At 48.6% G+C, this 14,728-nt stretch overlaps 8 protein-coding genes across 9 annotated transcripts; 5 read left to right on the top strand and 3 right to left on the bottom strand.

Moving 5' to 3' along the window:
• Positions 1-1,239: 1,239 nt before the first annotated feature.
• On the top strand, positions 1,240-1,698 carry H257_08096 (hypothetical protein; the record flags this gene model as incomplete). Its single annotated transcript, XM_009833879.1, has 2 exons — positions 1,240-1,354; positions 1,478-1,698. 2 exons carry the CDS (start codon positions 1,240-1,242, stop codon positions 1,696-1,698), a joined length of 336 nt encoding a protein of 111 aa, XP_009832181.1.
• Positions 1,699-1,865: 167 nt separating this feature from the next.
• H257_08095 (hypothetical protein) lies at positions 1,866-2,318 on the top strand (the record flags this gene model as incomplete). The annotated part of the gene is made up of 2 exons (XM_009833878.1): positions 1,866-1,962; positions 2,164-2,318. 2 exons carry the CDS (start codon positions 1,866-1,868, stop codon positions 2,316-2,318), a joined length of 252 nt encoding a protein of 83 aa, XP_009832180.1.
• Positions 2,319-2,603: 285 nt separating this feature from the next.
• On the bottom strand, positions 2,604-3,728 carry H257_08094 (hypothetical protein; the record flags this gene model as incomplete). Its single annotated transcript, XM_009833877.1, has 3 exons — positions 2,604-2,768; positions 3,200-3,303; positions 3,506-3,728. 3 exons carry the CDS (start codon positions 3,726-3,728, stop codon positions 2,604-2,606), a joined length of 492 nt encoding a protein of 163 aa, XP_009832179.1.
• A 2,870-nt stretch (positions 3,729-6,598) lies between these two features.
• On the top strand, positions 6,599-7,714 carry H257_08093 (hypothetical protein; the record flags this gene model as incomplete). The annotated part of the gene is made up of 1 exon (XM_009833876.1): positions 6,599-7,714. One exon carries the CDS (start codon positions 6,599-6,601, stop codon positions 7,712-7,714), a length of 1,116 nt encoding a protein of 371 aa, XP_009832178.1.
• A 585-nt stretch (positions 7,715-8,299) lies between these two features.
• On the top strand, positions 8,300-9,689 carry H257_08092 (hypothetical protein). Its single transcript, XM_009833875.1, has 7 exons — positions 8,300-8,525; positions 8,584-8,665; positions 8,729-8,876; positions 8,937-8,994; positions 9,060-9,249; positions 9,317-9,389; positions 9,467-9,689. Exons 1-7 carry the CDS (start codon positions 8,334-8,336, stop codon positions 9,618-9,620), a joined length of 897 nt encoding a protein of 298 aa, XP_009832177.1. The 5' UTR covers positions 8,300-8,333; the 3' UTR covers positions 9,621-9,689.
• A 649-nt stretch (positions 9,690-10,338) lies between these two features.
• H257_08091 (hypothetical protein) lies at positions 10,339-10,656 on the bottom strand (the record flags this gene model as incomplete). The annotated part of the gene is made up of 1 exon (XM_009833874.1): positions 10,339-10,656. The coding sequence occupies one exon, from the start codon at positions 10,654-10,656 to the stop codon at positions 10,339-10,341; it is 318 nt and encodes a 105-aa protein (XP_009832176.1).
• Positions 10,657-11,543: 887 nt separating this feature from the next.
• On the bottom strand, positions 11,544-12,273 carry H257_08090 (hypothetical protein). The gene is made up of 2 exons (XM_009833873.1): positions 11,954-12,273; positions 11,544-11,897 (listed from the first exon to the last, which is right to left on the bottom strand). The coding sequence occupies exons 1-2, from the start codon at positions 12,241-12,243 to the stop codon at positions 11,630-11,632; spliced, it is 558 nt and encodes a 185-aa protein (XP_009832175.1). The 5' UTR covers positions 12,244-12,273; the 3' UTR covers positions 11,544-11,629.
• A 165-nt stretch (positions 12,274-12,438) lies between these two features.
• Positions 12,439-14,654, top strand: H257_08089. Of its 2 annotated transcripts, none has more exons than XM_009833872.1 (2): positions 12,439-14,536; positions 14,561-14,654. In XM_009833872.1, exons 1-2 carry the CDS (start codon positions 12,538-12,540, stop codon positions 14,596-14,598), a joined length of 2,037 nt encoding a protein of 678 aa, XP_009832174.1. In that variant the 5' UTR covers positions 12,439-12,537; the 3' UTR covers positions 14,599-14,654. The 2 variants fall into 2 exon arrangements, with proteins under 2 accessions (XP_009832174.1, XP_009832173.1); XM_009833871.1 differs by having other exon boundaries at positions 12,439-14,512; positions 14,537-14,643.
• Positions 14,655-14,728: the final 74 nt, after the last annotated feature.

Raw genomic sequence — 14,728 nt, 5'->3', positions numbered from 1 at the left:
TATACACGTGGCCAAATGTGGTTTGAACGCGTCAGTCACCATGTGGTTATAACCTTTTGCGTCGGAGCAAAAACGTTTTTTTTTTCACTGCTCACTCAATATTTTGAACTTTATTGCAATTCAAAGCTAGAAATGCTTGTTTTTAGTATACAAATCTGGGCATGTTTTTGGATTAATTTAATTTTCAATACTTTGGAAAAAAATTGAGAAAAACATGGTGGTGATAACCTTTCGCGTTGGACTGTAATACTAGTAGTTGAGGTTTTTGTTGCGGACAATTACTAAGAGGTACTATTAATAGTATATAGGACCAGTTGTGGTCTTATGGTCCCACCCTTTGGTCTTATCAAGGTCTAACAGTATATATACAGTTTATATGGTAGAATAATGGGTCACCTCCGACCTCACTTGTTATTTGTATGACATTAATTTAGCGAATCACATAATTCTATTCCTGTTCTAGCCAATCATGTCACTCTTAGTTTAATTTCCAACCAATAAAAGTGTGAGGGTTAGGGTAGGAATAGGGTAGGGTTGGGTACCCAGAATGGTTCATCTATGAATAATTGGTCGGACCTTTGTGGCCATTATGGGTTATGCCCATACAAACATCAAGTTATACTGATAATGGTAAAATAATTCACCAGGGTCCGTCCGACCCACCGTTACAGCGTTACAGTACTGCCATACATAGTACTGTATTGCTGGAGGAACAGTCCTACTAATCTAGGTTATACATTAGGTATACGAAGTTTATATCTGGACAAGGTATGCGTAGCCTCTCGTCAATGAAGAGATAGCTTTGCAGACATGATGTACTCGCAGTATTTGTTCACATACAATAGCTTTAGCCCTTGCCTTTATCTTGAATTAAGTATACCCCAGTATTATTCATAGATGACCGCTATCGGTCGGACCTTTCATGTTATGGTACGATATAATTTCATATCCTGGGAAGGTTGAAAATAGACACAGCCACGGACAAAAATAGTTCCCAAGAAACTAGTCTTTAAGCAATATGATGCCCATGGACCCATCTATCGAGGCATGTTTTGAATTTGTCAAGGAAGCTTGTCACCGCACATTCACCAGAACTGAGCGTCTTGACATCCTTCGTCTTCACGCATGGTTCCGAAGTCAAGACATACACGTAGCGGCAAACCAGATTGCCCATGCAAAGTATTTGACGTACGCATGGTCACTATTGCAACCCCGCCATGCAAAGTATTGGACACACGCATGGTCACTATTGCAACCCCGCCATCCAACACGACGACTCACATGATACCGAAACCCAGAGATGTGGTGAAAATGGTACAAACCATGGTCCGCGAACGCCGCGCTACAAGGGCTCGTACGAAAGCAGTTGACGTCGCAGTATTTCTCAACGAAATGTGTGTACTGGACTTCAACTTAGACGACAAAAAGGGGTATACAGCCAATCTCCGAGCCGTCAAACGTGTTTTCGACCGTTAAGGTTACAAGCTCGGCGCTCGGAAACGATCGTCGACCTACCACCTCTCGAACAAGATCGCTTTCGCGCGTGACACCTACTTCCAGTTGATGCAACCGTACGTCGCATCTGAACAACGCCCCCACATCGTGTACACGGACGAGTCATGCATACACCATCACTACAAGTGCCGCAATCACACCTTGTATGACCCCAACGATGAACTTGATCTTGAGACCAAGTAAAAACACAAAGGGCGTCGGCATATTCACCGGTGGGAAGAGCATCGCCAAGCTACCATGGTATGTTTGATCGTACATACTACGTCAACTGGTTCAGCGGGTTGTTGGATGAGTTAGACTGAATTGGGGTGGCCGGCGTTCTGGTTGTTATGGATAACGCCAAATACTACATGGGCGTCAAGCTACCAGCCAGCCACCGACGGAACGACGTGTTGCTGCAAGCGTACAGCGGTTACGGGATTCAAGCCAGTATCACGGACTACAAACGTGTTCTTTGGGCCAATCAGGCTCTGTACATCGAGGCCAACGTGTTCCTTGTTTTTGTGGCCATACAGTTGTATTCACTCCACCCCATCATTCCAACCTACAGCTTATTGAGATAATGTGGGACCTTGTCAAAGGCGATGCTGGTCGCCAGTCCACTGACATGACCAAGTTTGCGGAAGTGAAGTTAAACGCCATTGGAAGGTGCGTTTGCAAGGTTGACACCGCATGCCATCAAAGGGTGTGTTAAAGTCGCTGAAGGCAAGCTTCAAAAGATTCATGGCCATCTCGTTCAAGTTAATGCACTTGAGGCCGATGAAGAATTCTCGGTGGGAAGCGGAAGTTGGAGGCAAAACTAGAACTGAGCTACTCACTGACTAAACTGATCCTATACTAACTCCAGGTCTAAATCCCCTTGTGGTTCCACGAATCAACGGAGACTAGACCTCGCCTTTCCTGACCCTAACCCTTCCTGCTCGCACCACACACCGCGCCTGACCGCCCGAATGGCTCCAGCAAGGCGCGTCCAGTGTGTGCTAGGACTACGGGTATGTCCATCTTGGCAACGCAACACTCCCCCATGCCCGTGTCCGGCACCTAGCTCGTGTAAGACAACTCGCAATAATGATATGAAGGTGGGTACTCTACAACCGTTCTAGGGTCTTGCCCGGCCCTTCGCGTATAGCGCCGTTTAGCAATTGGTCGGCAAACGACTGCACCAAGGATGGGATCTCCTGGTGCATCGCCGGGAGCTGTTCCCAGCTTGCTTCGAGGCTCATTAGGTCATTCCATCGGATCAGTAATTCCCACTGGTTAGAACCAGGGTTTGGTCAACAACCAGCGTGGTCCCTTGCTCTGACGTGGTCGATAATTTCTTCAGTGACCTAAAAGTGGCTTTCCGCGTAGAACTTGAGTTGTGAGTGATGTCCTTCGTGCTGCACCCCCGTAATCAAGTGTTCTATGACACACGAGTAGGACAGGCACTTGAGGATTCGGAAGCGGCCAATCCATATGACCAGTCAGCTTGGTGTAGTGTGTATTCTCGTCCACGCGTGACCAAAGCACAAACTCTCCTTCTGTGACCTTCATTTCGTTTTGGTCAGTCTTCTCAAGCATTCACTTGTTTTCGGCGGCGCGTCTTTTGTCGACGATTGTTGATTTTCGTAGATCCTCCTCGGCTTGCCGTAGTTTCTTCTCTTTCCAGTCGATCAAGTGAAAAACCAGTCTTCGATAATCGCACGTTGACTTTACCAACGATGAGCGCTGTGGTCGGATCCAAGCCTGTGAAGCATTCCATAGAGCTTGTGTGGTCCAGCGTCGCCACCGGCGCTCGGTTGATGTTGGCTTGTACAAGCGGTAACAGATAATCCTATTCTGTTTGCTTGAGTCTTGTTTCACTCAGCATGATTCGCATGAGTCCCAAAATGTCGCGGTTGACTCGTTCGACCGTCCCGTTGCGCCATGGGCAATATGCAGGCACTATGTTGTACTGTGCTGGTAGGCGTAGTAGGTCAATTCGTCTTTAGGAGCAGGACGTACTTCAGACTTCGCCACGCTTCGCCCATAAATAGGAAGTCGAATTGTAGGCCTTCGTTTCGGTGCGTCGCGTGCCAAGCATACTGTTGAGGTCGTTGAACGACCCTGTCACCCCTAGTATGCGGGTATAGCAAGCACGTCTGCGTCCATGCCGTGAGCTTTGTATCAAGCTCGCGGATGTAGAATATTTTTTGCATGTGGGCTGCCATGGCCTGGTGTCCTTGGTGGCCCATGCTGCTGCAATGAGCGACGATGCAGAGTCGCGTAAATAAGTCGTCGGCGTCGTCGAGTATCCAAAAAAAGCTTAGCGTTGGTGTAACGCCGCAGCGTTTCGTCAAATGCCATTTTACATGGACGTCCAAGTTTCAAATTTCAAATTGAGTTGGGCCAATCACAGCTGAGCACAATCAATGATTAATGCTGTCAATTTTATCCAATTGGATCTATTGCTACAATTCCCAGGTTTCAAAAATTTATTTTATTCACGAGTGCTACTTTCTTCGAGTTTTTCTGGCAAACACAGTACAGTACTACGTACTGTGTTTGCCAGAAAAACACTATACTGTTAATGATACAGTACAACGTAGTACTACGCATTCATGCATTTTAAGTACTTCCCCGTAAACGGATTTACGGATTGAAGCGTGGAGCAGTAAACAGAACACTAATCGGAGTACCTACTAGTACTGTAGAAGTGAAGTATGCACCGTACTAGTAGTACTTGTAGTACTGTACTCATTCGATTATAAGGTAAGCAAACATTGATTTTGCTGATGCATCATTGATTTCCCGAATTGCATATGATTGGATCAAACTATCTACCGCAGGAATGAAACCCTTGGTTAGTTAATATTATTCAAGGAATTATGTTACTAAACGTTACGTACAGTAGTAGTTATAGAGTTTCAACCTCATATTCAACTCTACCGGTAGAAATATTCAATAGTTTAAACAAGTATGTGAATCGGCTGATCATGGATCAGCCGATTCGCCCATTTCAATAATTTATTTGCCAAAGTTCGAACTCTTTAAATTGATTTGTAAGCAGGTCATATAATAGAGGATGAATCAGGGATTCCGAAAGCACCACTTTCATGAAGTGGCAACTTAAAGTGAACGAGGTATGCTCAAATGAAGGGACCTCAAGTTAACCTCAAGTTCGGCTGATCAATGAGAGGTGGTCACGTTAGTTGATGATCAAATCTATATTTCGGCAAATCCACGAGTAACTGTTTGAAGTGGTCATCTTTACAATTATAACACTTCAATTCCAAACATTTAAATGCTTGCTATCTGCATCGAACTAACAGTAAAGTGCTTGGACTGAAGATATATAAAAATGTAGCTGGTTATATATACTGCATGAGATATGCTCCAAACAAGCATAATCAAATTCGGCCAGTCAATGATTGCTTACTTTAGCATCACTACGTACCTCGCTACGGAAATGATTGATTGATTTGGCTTTTTGAGCATTTACCTCGGGCAAAATAGGTTATTGCCTGGACCATACTGTAGGTATACTTCCAAATAGATACTTTTATTAGGAACCTGATTTCACTCATTAGAGAGCCCTAATTAGAATACCCTTAAAGTTATGGGACAAAACTGTCCGGAATAATGATTGATTTTCACTGTGTTTTCCTCCTAATTATATCAAGCTATACTGATTTTACAGTTAGAAGAATTATCCATATACAAAGGTTTAGATCAAAATAACGCTTTAGGCGCAGTCTCCTCGTGTGTTCATCGTTTACGTCTTCTAACGTTAATGGTACTACTATACTGCACTACTACGTAGTACTTCCTTCCTACCTCTGTACGGAAATGATTGATACATTTATCACTTATGTACAATTTTTATCCGTCTATAAAGGTACACAAAATTTACTGTAACTTCCCACCAAGCGGTATACAATTATGTAAGGCCAAAATCGAGGCGTTTCTGGATGGCGAAAGCAATTCTGGAGTTTCTTCGGAGTCATCCAACTTGTTGGAGAGGGTCTTTGGTTGCTGTACTGATACGCTTTCTATCGCTCACTGCAAGTGTAGCGCTTGCATATTCAGAAAACTCGCGCCGTTTCACATTGAAAACTGAGCAGTTCCGGATACTGCATTACGTTTGCGGACAAGTTATTTTATTGCGCAAGTGCATGTTTCGTGGTCATCTCGACATGCGCATATATCGAAAATGGACCAACTTTGATGTCGCTTTTCTCGAGCTGTGTAATACTTAGCGCAATCCTACTGATACTACAAGATAGCCCAATACTAGCGCAGCCTATACAGCATGGCCTATGCATGCACAGCTCTCTCTGGCATAAGGCATATTACCCACATATACACGCTTGTTCTTGAAATACGACGAATTTGCCAAGTTCAAAGTTGTCTTTCTCTACAGTTGTTGATTCGGGCGACAAGCAATAAGGTGTTGTAGATAGTATTGGTTGTTGTTATGAGGAGTGGAGAGTTTCGTGACCCCTTGTGTAGTACGCATTGATAAATCGTCGACCTGCGTCGCGCCTTTCCTGCATGTACGTACATACGCACGCCTGCACAATCTGCAGGATGGATATGTAGAACATAAATAATTATGGGAATGAATAAAAATACGCATACTTAATACAAATATCAGCATAAAGATCTTCAAGCCAATAATAATACAATATGTAACTGTCGCGCGCGCATGTACACGCCGTTTGACTCCTCCTGGTTGACTCGCATGTGACAGCTTGAATAAAGATGCATGTATCCCCTCGACAATGGTACACCATGGCTTGAAGGAGTCAAGGACCCTTAATTCTTCATAGTGATGTGTTTGTGTCCTGTTCCCGCATCTCCCCCCAACGCAGAGAGACTGCGAACATGGCCCGAAATCTTCACCCCAACGCAGAGAGACTGCGAACATGGCCCAAAATCTCTACCCCGACGCAGAGAGACTGCGAACAAGCGACCCAACTTATACAACATTGGTGCTCGTAATGCAATAGAATATATATCCCAATCAAGTTGGTCGTGTCGATTCTTCATCACGCACATGTGGCACAAATCCAACTCCTCATGATCCAGTCCATTCTGTAAAACAACGTCCGAGGTGTCTGTCATGAAGCGAGTAGTCTTTGTCGCCGCCGTCGCCGTATGTGCCACCAGCACCAACCACCGATGGGCGCAAGACCCGTGCGTGGACGTGGAAGGTGACGCGCGCTTCTGCTTCGCGTCCTCGAACGTGTGCACCAGCACTCACTCAGGCGAATGCCCGACGTCGAACACCCACGCCGAAGCCAAATGTACCGAAGACGCCCCAAGTTTCCATCCTACTGGAACCTACCAAGGCCGATGCGTGCTCAAGGTCGACACCCACTGTGTGCAACGCTCTACCGGCTTTGTCTGCGGCTACAAGGACGCGCTGCGAGCCGGAGTGGACGCTGTTGGCGTGCCCCAACGAGGAGCAGGACCCATGCAAGGAGTGGGTGAAGCGCACCACCCATTCGAACCCGTCCAAGGGGGCAAATCGCGCCACCCGTTCCAACCCGACCATGCGGGAGAACAGCACCACCCATTCGAACCTGAGCATGCGGGCGAACAGCACCACCCATTCGAACCTGACCAAGCGGGCGAAGAGCACCACCCATTCGAACCTGACCATGCGGGCGAAGAGCACCACCCATTCGAACCTGACCAAGTGGACGAAGAGCATCACCCATGCGAACCCGTCCAAGGGGGCAAATCGCGCCACGCATTCGAACCCGACCAAGTGGACGAAGAGCACCACACGTTCGAACCCGTCCAAGGAGGCAAATCGCGCCACCCAATCGAACCCAACCAAGGGGGCAAATCGCGACACCCATTCCAACCCGACCAAGTGGGCGAAGAGCACCACCCATGCGAACCCGACCAAGTGGGCGAAGCGCAGCGCCCAGTCGAAGAGGGCGAGAAAGTTCACCAAGCCGTGGTCCAGTCGGATGCGGCTGCCGTGCCAACCACCAAGGAGGACATCAAGACCAGCTCCAACACCGTAGGTATCACTGTCGGTGTCGTGGGCGTTGCCGCTGTCGCCGCCGTGGCGTTCATGGCGATTCGCAAGAAGAACTCGCGCAAGTCAGCCGACAAACCCGACAAACCCGTCAACCTTGTGACGCCAGAGGTGCCCCACCTCCTCGGCTCTAGTCCGCTGACGCCCTCGCTCAACGCTGAAAAGTCCAAGATCCATAGCGTGTAATTGGGTCGTCCAATTCTTTTTACGTTAACTTTTTATCCACCGAGTTGCGTGTGTGTTCCTCTCATCTGTCGTCGAAACTATGCCTATTCTAAAACCATTTTAAATCGCCTAACCTAACAGTAAAGAGCATCTCCGATGTTTGGGGCTGGTCTTATATTTAGGAGTTAACGACACGAGACTGCATCCACTGGGACGAAACAGGGTAATAGTGAGTTCAAGACAGATGATAAGGTGCATTTAAGGTATAACCATCACATTCGGGAGCATCGGGGTTAGTATGACTTGACTGGTCCTATATGTACTACTATTAATAATAGTATGGGTTATCCGTAAAAACCTCAACTTTGTACTATTAATAGTAAAAGACTGACGGGTGGAGTTGCTCTAAGAATACAGTTTTATTATTACTATTACAGTATATATATACCTTGAAGTTCGAGTAACGTTATTAATAATATCATAATATTCTCGTCCAGTATTTTGGAGCGAACGATAACATAACAACAAATGGCATGCGAAGGTGAAGGGAGATACGACAGCATGGTTTTCCGGATAGTACGTTTCATGATTTCGCCTCTATTATACGGATGCCGTCGCCACTAGGTTAGTTTGAACAACAATGGGCGTGGAGTGGACACGGCGCATCTTAACTGTCGTGGTGGCTGCCCCCGCGGCGATGTACTTGCTCGGAAGTTCGATTGGCACGGCGGTGCTGGCCACAGTGATCATGTCCGGGTGTCTGATCGAGTTCCGCTTGAATCTGTGTCCTCCATTGCTGTTGCACGTCGTCGGTCAAAAGCCAGAGGCCAAGGTACCGCCATCATCATGCGGTCATAGTGTCGTCTTCACTTGTACGTACCGATGCTTAGAACCACCTTGTGCACGCTGCATTCGTCGTCTCCGTGGGATGTCTGGTTGCAGTGGCTGCCACCCAAAGCAAACCACTTCATGGTAGGTCCACGCATTCGGTGTCCAGTATCGTCATCGAGTGAGAGATCCCACCACAAACGTTAGATGCTGCCACTTCTGCGGGGTACGTTGTCGTGTTTGGCTATCACTTGCTCTTGGCGACGACAAGAAGTCCTCCATCCAAGGCGACGTCCCTCCACGCCGGCATTGTCGACCTCTTTCTCGACCTCGTTGCAATGACCTACATCGTCCAGTACATACATACACTCTTCATGTGTACCTTTTTTCCATCTTATACCCATGCTAACGTTAGTGGCTTCTCGCACGCCATTCTCGTTCGTTATGCCACGTCCTACGGCATGGGGCTCCAAGTGCGTAAATAACGTCATCGTTGGTAGCCTGGCTACACTGGATTGGGTGTCACGTTCATTTGTAGATCATGACGTTATCGTGTTCGTGGCTCTGCGACACGGGGGCACTGGTCGCGGGCAGCGTTTTTGGCTCGACCAAACTGCTGCCCACGATCAGCCCTGGGAAGACCACCGCAGGGGCTGGGGGGAGTGTAGTGTTTGGCATGCTCACAGTCACTGGGGCGTTTGCGATAGTGCATATCATTGGAACTCCAGGTCCTGCGATCATCTATTATGTACATACCTTGGCATATTCTGAGCATGATATGGGATTTATTCGTAGACTTGTTGCCACCGCTGCATTACGGTGAGCAAGTGGCTTTGGGGGGGGGTATGGGGGTGCTCTGTGTGATGGGGTGAGTGAGCCATCTAGTGTGGGGATTCTTGGGGGGAGGGGTGGTACCATGCATATTTAACGATGATATGATTGTAGGGATCTGGTGGAGTCATATTTGAAGCGCGTAGCCCAAATCAAAGACTCGGGCGCGTTGTTCCCTGGGCATGGCGGCTGCCTCGATCGCATGGACAGTCTGCTGTTCATTGCGCCGCTGATGTACCATGTCGGCCAGTATAAGCAGTGGCAATAGATATGATGATGATGGGGGGGGGTACCTAAGTGCCCGTCTGGCAACCTGAAGTATTACATCAATATTCTGGCGCAAAACGCCATTTTGGGGCCGAATTCATGGCCCGTCTGGTAACCGGAAATATTGCAATAATATTCAGGCCCAAAGCGCTATATTAGGGCCGAATTCAACAAATCTGATCAAAAATGAAACTTGTCTTGCTAGGAGAGTTTTTTAACCCAAATGTCCTAGTTCGAGTAAATGGCCCTGTGTAAAACTGCCTTTATAACCAGACCTCCAATTGATGTGTAAATTGATCAAACGTTGACACATTTTCGTCGATACAAAGTCCAATTTCGCCTCTGAAACTTGATATGCTTATACAGTAGATGAAATGTGAAATGTTATAATCACATTTTTCAACCGAAATGGAGCATCAAGTATTAATATAACGCAAAGTGCCAATTTATGACATACCAAATTTTTTGCTTCGGTAAAATGGCCCTATCTCGTGTCTGAGGCATTCCCCGTGTAGAGAAATCACTCCACAACCCAATCAAAACAGAGGCATGATGTATTAAGGTCATTTAGAGGTGCATAAATGCAATTTTGTAATCACACTTGCATTTGGTCTGAGTGCCAATTTAAGTCGTATAATTTAACCTTGCATTTTGTATTACGTTTTTGCATCGAAATTCTGCGATTAGGGTATTCAATTTCGGCAGGGAAATTATTTATTCTAACAGGTTATACGTTTCCTGAGTCCTTCGAAATCTTTGGAGACCATTTTCAATTTGGCACTGCGCACTTTGGTACAACGAACACCACCCGCGACTGTGTCTTGCTCGAACGAGTCCGCAAACAGTGGCTTGGGACCACGCCGCTTTGGCGTGAGGTCCTTGCCTGCCTTGAGCAGGCGAACCTTTCGCATGATGGTTTCGTAGGAGATGCCAGTATCGCGGGCAACATCGGTTCCACGTCGCCCTTGATGAACTTCGTTCACAGCGAACTCGAGCTCTTCTTGAGTGTACCTGCCTCTCGTTCGAGGAGCAGGCATGGTCGGCGCGAAAAGAAAAGTTTGAGTTTGATGTTCTATTATGCACAGTGACTTCGCCTGGTGATTGGCTATCCGATATACGACTTAAATTGGCACTTACGCCTTAAATTGGCACTTTACGATGATCAATTTATGATAACGTAAACGGCCACTTTATGGATACTTGGACGGTTTATGGATAAGTCGGATAAGCCAATAGAATCTCCAGGATTTTGAGCGGCAAAACCTCCACAAAATAATACAGCTTATCACTTATCACCCAAGCGCGCGACGGGAGCGACATCGACAGACTCTTCAGATTACGAGTCTCCACAATCAGACGAATACGACATAGTGGACAGTGTTGTTGTCTAGATGAAGCAATGCATTCATACCTTTTGTGTACTTCACTTGATGTGGCTAGATTTGCCGTTGTGGTAGGTAATCTTGGGTCTTTTGGTAAAATGTGGTATGTGCGGCCGACTCTTTGAATCAATAACCTGCCTCAAATACATATTTACCCGTTTAATTTTAATACCCTATTCTAGCAAAACGTATGCAAGAGAGCATACATATTTTAAGTATAAAAGAGTATCCATAAACCGTCAACTCAAGTCAAGTGTAATTGCCTTGAAAATTGGTTGTTTTGCACACAACAATCCCCTCAAGACCCGATGGAGTGAGTCATACTGGATTGTTCTGCGTTTCATCTTGGCAAGAATCGAAATCAAAATATGACCAGTTTTCAGGAAGTTATGCCAATTCTCCAGCAACGCCTCATTAAAAGTATCCATAAAGTGGCCGTTTACGTTATTACATATTTTGAATGAATACCCAATGCTACATATAGTAATTTGTTGATTTCAGCTTCCTGATTGGCTGCATTGCGTTTAGCATAAAGAAATCGATCAGTGTATTAATATCATAAATTGATCATGTTACGGTATTAATAGTGTGCATGGAGACGAATGTACACCATGGCGTTGATTGGGAATCACGATTGATCCAACGGAGCTCGTGTGGAGCGCCGCCGTCGGTGGGTGGTGGTGGATGAAGTTGTGTCGGTCGCCGATGCTTCTGGCACTGCGGTATCTACCGTTTCCTCGCTCGTTGGCGCGGAATTCATCGCGATGGACGAGGGGGCAGGGTTGCCGTCGAAGCTGTGGTCGTTCTTGTCCTCTATTTGGGGTTTCTTTCGAAGGAATTTACGCCGTTGAGCTTGTGTGCCGCCCAGAAGCGACGAATATTGCCGCTGCCTCGCCCTGTGAGAACGAGCACGCATGAGTCATCGAGTCTTAGCTTAGGGTGCACTACGTACGTGAACAAGCCCCGTTCGGCCTCGGGGACGATAAACTTGGTCGGTCGGACATACGTTCTGACATCGTCACCGTCAGACGAGGTCAATGCCGCGTCGAGTTTTTCAATTTCCTCGTCGAGCGCGTCCTTGGGTTTCATGAGCTTGGCCAGGTACAGACCCCCCACGCACACGGTGAACACGATGAGGTGGCTTCCTGTCAGGTGCTTCCATAGCCCCTTGAACACAATCCCACAGCCAAACAGGATGGCAAGATGCACTCGGCGAAACTCGAGCGGCTCGATCAGCGTCATGGCACAGTGCAGGCAAGACACGAATCTGGACCTTCCGGATATTTGGTATCCGGTATTCACTTGTAGTACGTACTTTTGACACTAGTAGTAACTAAAAAGTGAAATAATTCCCAGTACAAAAACGAAGTCATTAAAGAAGTATTTTCTATGACTAGTAGTACTCTTAATAGTATTACTACGATGTACTAGTCCATTGGAGCTCGAAAACATCCACGGATTGTTCCATTTCCCAAACATGCAGGCAATCACAATCCAATTGCCCGTCACTTCAACACGAGGACCACCGACCGCTCCATGAGTCCACCGCCGTCTCCTTCTATGCCTCTCGGCGTTCCTGTCGCCATGTCCGCTGACTCGCAGTACGCCGTGGACTTCCTCGTCAAGTCGTCGTCGGGTTTGTTGTTTGGTTTGGCGAGCAAGTTTGAGTGGCGGCAGTTTGCGCTCACGGGGCCGACGCTCACGATCGTGGATACATCGGTGGGGAAGATTCTGCACACGTTCAACGCCGCGGACGTCACGCTGCGACGGAAAGCACCCGACTCAGTGGTGTACGCGCTCGAGTCTCGGTCCCGTCCGTCGTCACGGCCGCTGGAAGTGTCGAGTCCGTCTGTGTCACGCGTGCAAAAGTTCCAAGCCGCGCTGCTTGCGGCGGCCGCCGCGTCCCCGCCGACCGCCGACGCGGACCTGTTAACGTCGTTGCTTGGCGTGGCGATGGACATTGTCGAATCCCACGCCGCCGTGCCGCCGTCGGAGACCGTCGCCACGTCCCGCGTGAGCGTGGAACAGGTCCAACTCCATTTGGCCGAAATGCAATCCATGTACGACCTTCAGTCGTCGTGCCTTAACATGGAAGAGCTGTATGTGCATTTGCTCGACTTGGAAGCCGCGTATTGCCACGACCCGACCGTGGACAGCTTTTGTCACACCGTGCACAAGCTGCACCCGGTGCAGTACGCCCAGCACACCCAGAAGCGCGCTGGCCCCACACCTATCCTCAAGCATCCCATCAAGTCCCTCTTTGCCAAGTGTCCGCATGCCAACTGCAGCTACACGTTTCACATGACCACTGCGTACAACCTACACATCAAGGGCGACTCGATGGTGTGCGCACTCTGCCACCGCCCCGTGAATCGTCAAGTGTTCAAACTCGCATCGTTCATTCGGCAAACCCCATCGTTTGTCATGCCTTGTGTCTTGCGCAACCAGCCCGTGACGCTGGTGCTGGACATGCCGCCAATGCCGCCAGATGGCAAGCTGTCATCGTACATGGACGAAGTTCGCCAGCGCATGCGGCAACTCGCGCCGCAGGGCAGCCGCGCCGGCATCCAAGCGCTGACACTCCAAGTTCGCGCGGCCCTACAATCATTTTTTTCTCCTTCCAATCAACTCGACCTCGTCCAGGCGATGCTACGGCAACTGGACTTTGTCAATAAAGTGTGCCCCAACCTGTCGTACTGGGCTACCCCGTTGGTACTCAACGCCGCGATCGTTCGGTACCACAAGTTCATGCACTTGGTGCGGGTTAAAGGGGTTACGCTCGTCCCGACCACCGACATTGACTTGGTCTGGCATACCCACCAGAGCTACAACCCCCACGAATACGGCAAGTTCTGTCGCCAGCATATGAACGGCAACGTCGTCGATCACAACGATATGATTGGCGGAGGCGACTTGCAAGTCGCGTACGCCGACACATTCATTCTGTGGTCACAAGTGTTTAATGAGCCGTACTCGTCGCACGCCCCTGCCTACGCAGCATATAAGGAGGGAAAGGCCGCTAGCAATAATCCCATGTACTCCAAGGAGGCTACGTGGCGAAAGCACTCGCGGGTGCCGTCGCACGACTGCCGATTCGTCGGGGTCAACGAAGCATTTCCGCTGCATGCGGTGCTGCCATTCGCGACCGCCGTGCTCCCAGACCCTGCCGCCAAGCAGATCGTGCCAAACGATGTCCGCGTCGCTGTGATCGGCACGCCCGTCATGGATGGCCGTGTGCGGTTGCCATACTCCCACCAGAACTTTCTCATGGGCGACGGTGGCCTCGCTGCGTTTGTGTACTTTGACATGGGTGGAATCATGAATTGTGGCTGCGGTGGCGGCTTCGCCAGCAGCAACGTACTCACCAGCGCCGGCGGATGTATGGTCAGCTTGGGCGACTTGAATACCACCAGTTCTGGATGCGCGGCCAGTGGAGGCGGCTGCGCGAGTGGTGGCGGCGGTGGCTGTGGCTGTGCCAGTAGTGGCGGTGGTGGCTGTGCCAGTAGTGGTGGTGGTGGCTGTGCCAGTAGTGGAGGTGGTGGCTGTGCCAGTAGTGGAGGTGGTGGCTGTGGTTCAACTGGCACTTCTACTACGTAGTACACTAACCATTCTCGAGTAACTCATTGATTTGGTTGTGTTTCCTTGCATATTCCTTGCGGCGATTCGATCCTGCGCATTTCAACGTGGATGTAGGTCGTGGACCATCATTCCTTCAATAGACCTCAAT

The sequence above is a fragment of the Aphanomyces astaci genome, assembly GCF_000520075.1.
Source record: "Aphanomyces astaci strain APO3 unplaced genomic scaffold supercont1.17, whole genome shotgun sequence".
NCBI lineage: Eukaryota > Oomycota > Saprolegniomycetes > Saprolegniales > Verrucalvaceae > Aphanomyces > Aphanomyces astaci.
Note: the sequence above shows the minus strand (reverse complement) of the source record. Positions and strands in the feature narration are given on the sequence as shown.

Excerpts from the sequence above, each read along its gene's own strand:
- H257_08092 (XM_009833875.1), top strand. The coding sequence starts at position 8,334 with ATGGGCGTGGAGTGGACACGGCGCATCTTAACTGTCGTGGTGGCTGCC. Across the intron at positions 8,877-8,936 it reads GCAATGACCTACATCGTCCA|TGGCTTCTCGCACGCCATTC; the intron begins GTACATACATAC and ends TGCTAACGTTAG. Across the intron at positions 9,390-9,466 it reads GGGGTGCTCTGTGTGATGGG|GGATCTGGTGGAGTCATATT; the intron begins GTGAGTGAGCCA and ends ATATGATTGTAG.
- H257_08090 (XM_009833873.1), bottom strand. The coding sequence starts at position 12,243 with ATGACGCTGATCGAGCCGCTCGAGTTTCGCCGAGTGCATCTTGCCATC. Across the intron at positions 11,898-11,953 it reads GCCGAACGGGGCTTGTTCAC|GGCGAGGCAGCGGCAATATT; the intron begins GTACGTAGTGCA and ends TCGTTCTCACAG.
- H257_08089 (XM_009833872.1), top strand. The coding sequence starts at position 12,538 with ATGAGTCCACCGCCGTCTCCTTCTATGCCTCTCGGCGTTCCTGTCGCC. Across the intron at positions 14,537-14,560 it reads TGGCTGTGCCAGTAGTGGAG|GTGGTGGCTGTGGTTCAACT; the intron begins GTGGTGGCTGTG and ends CCAGTAGTGGAG.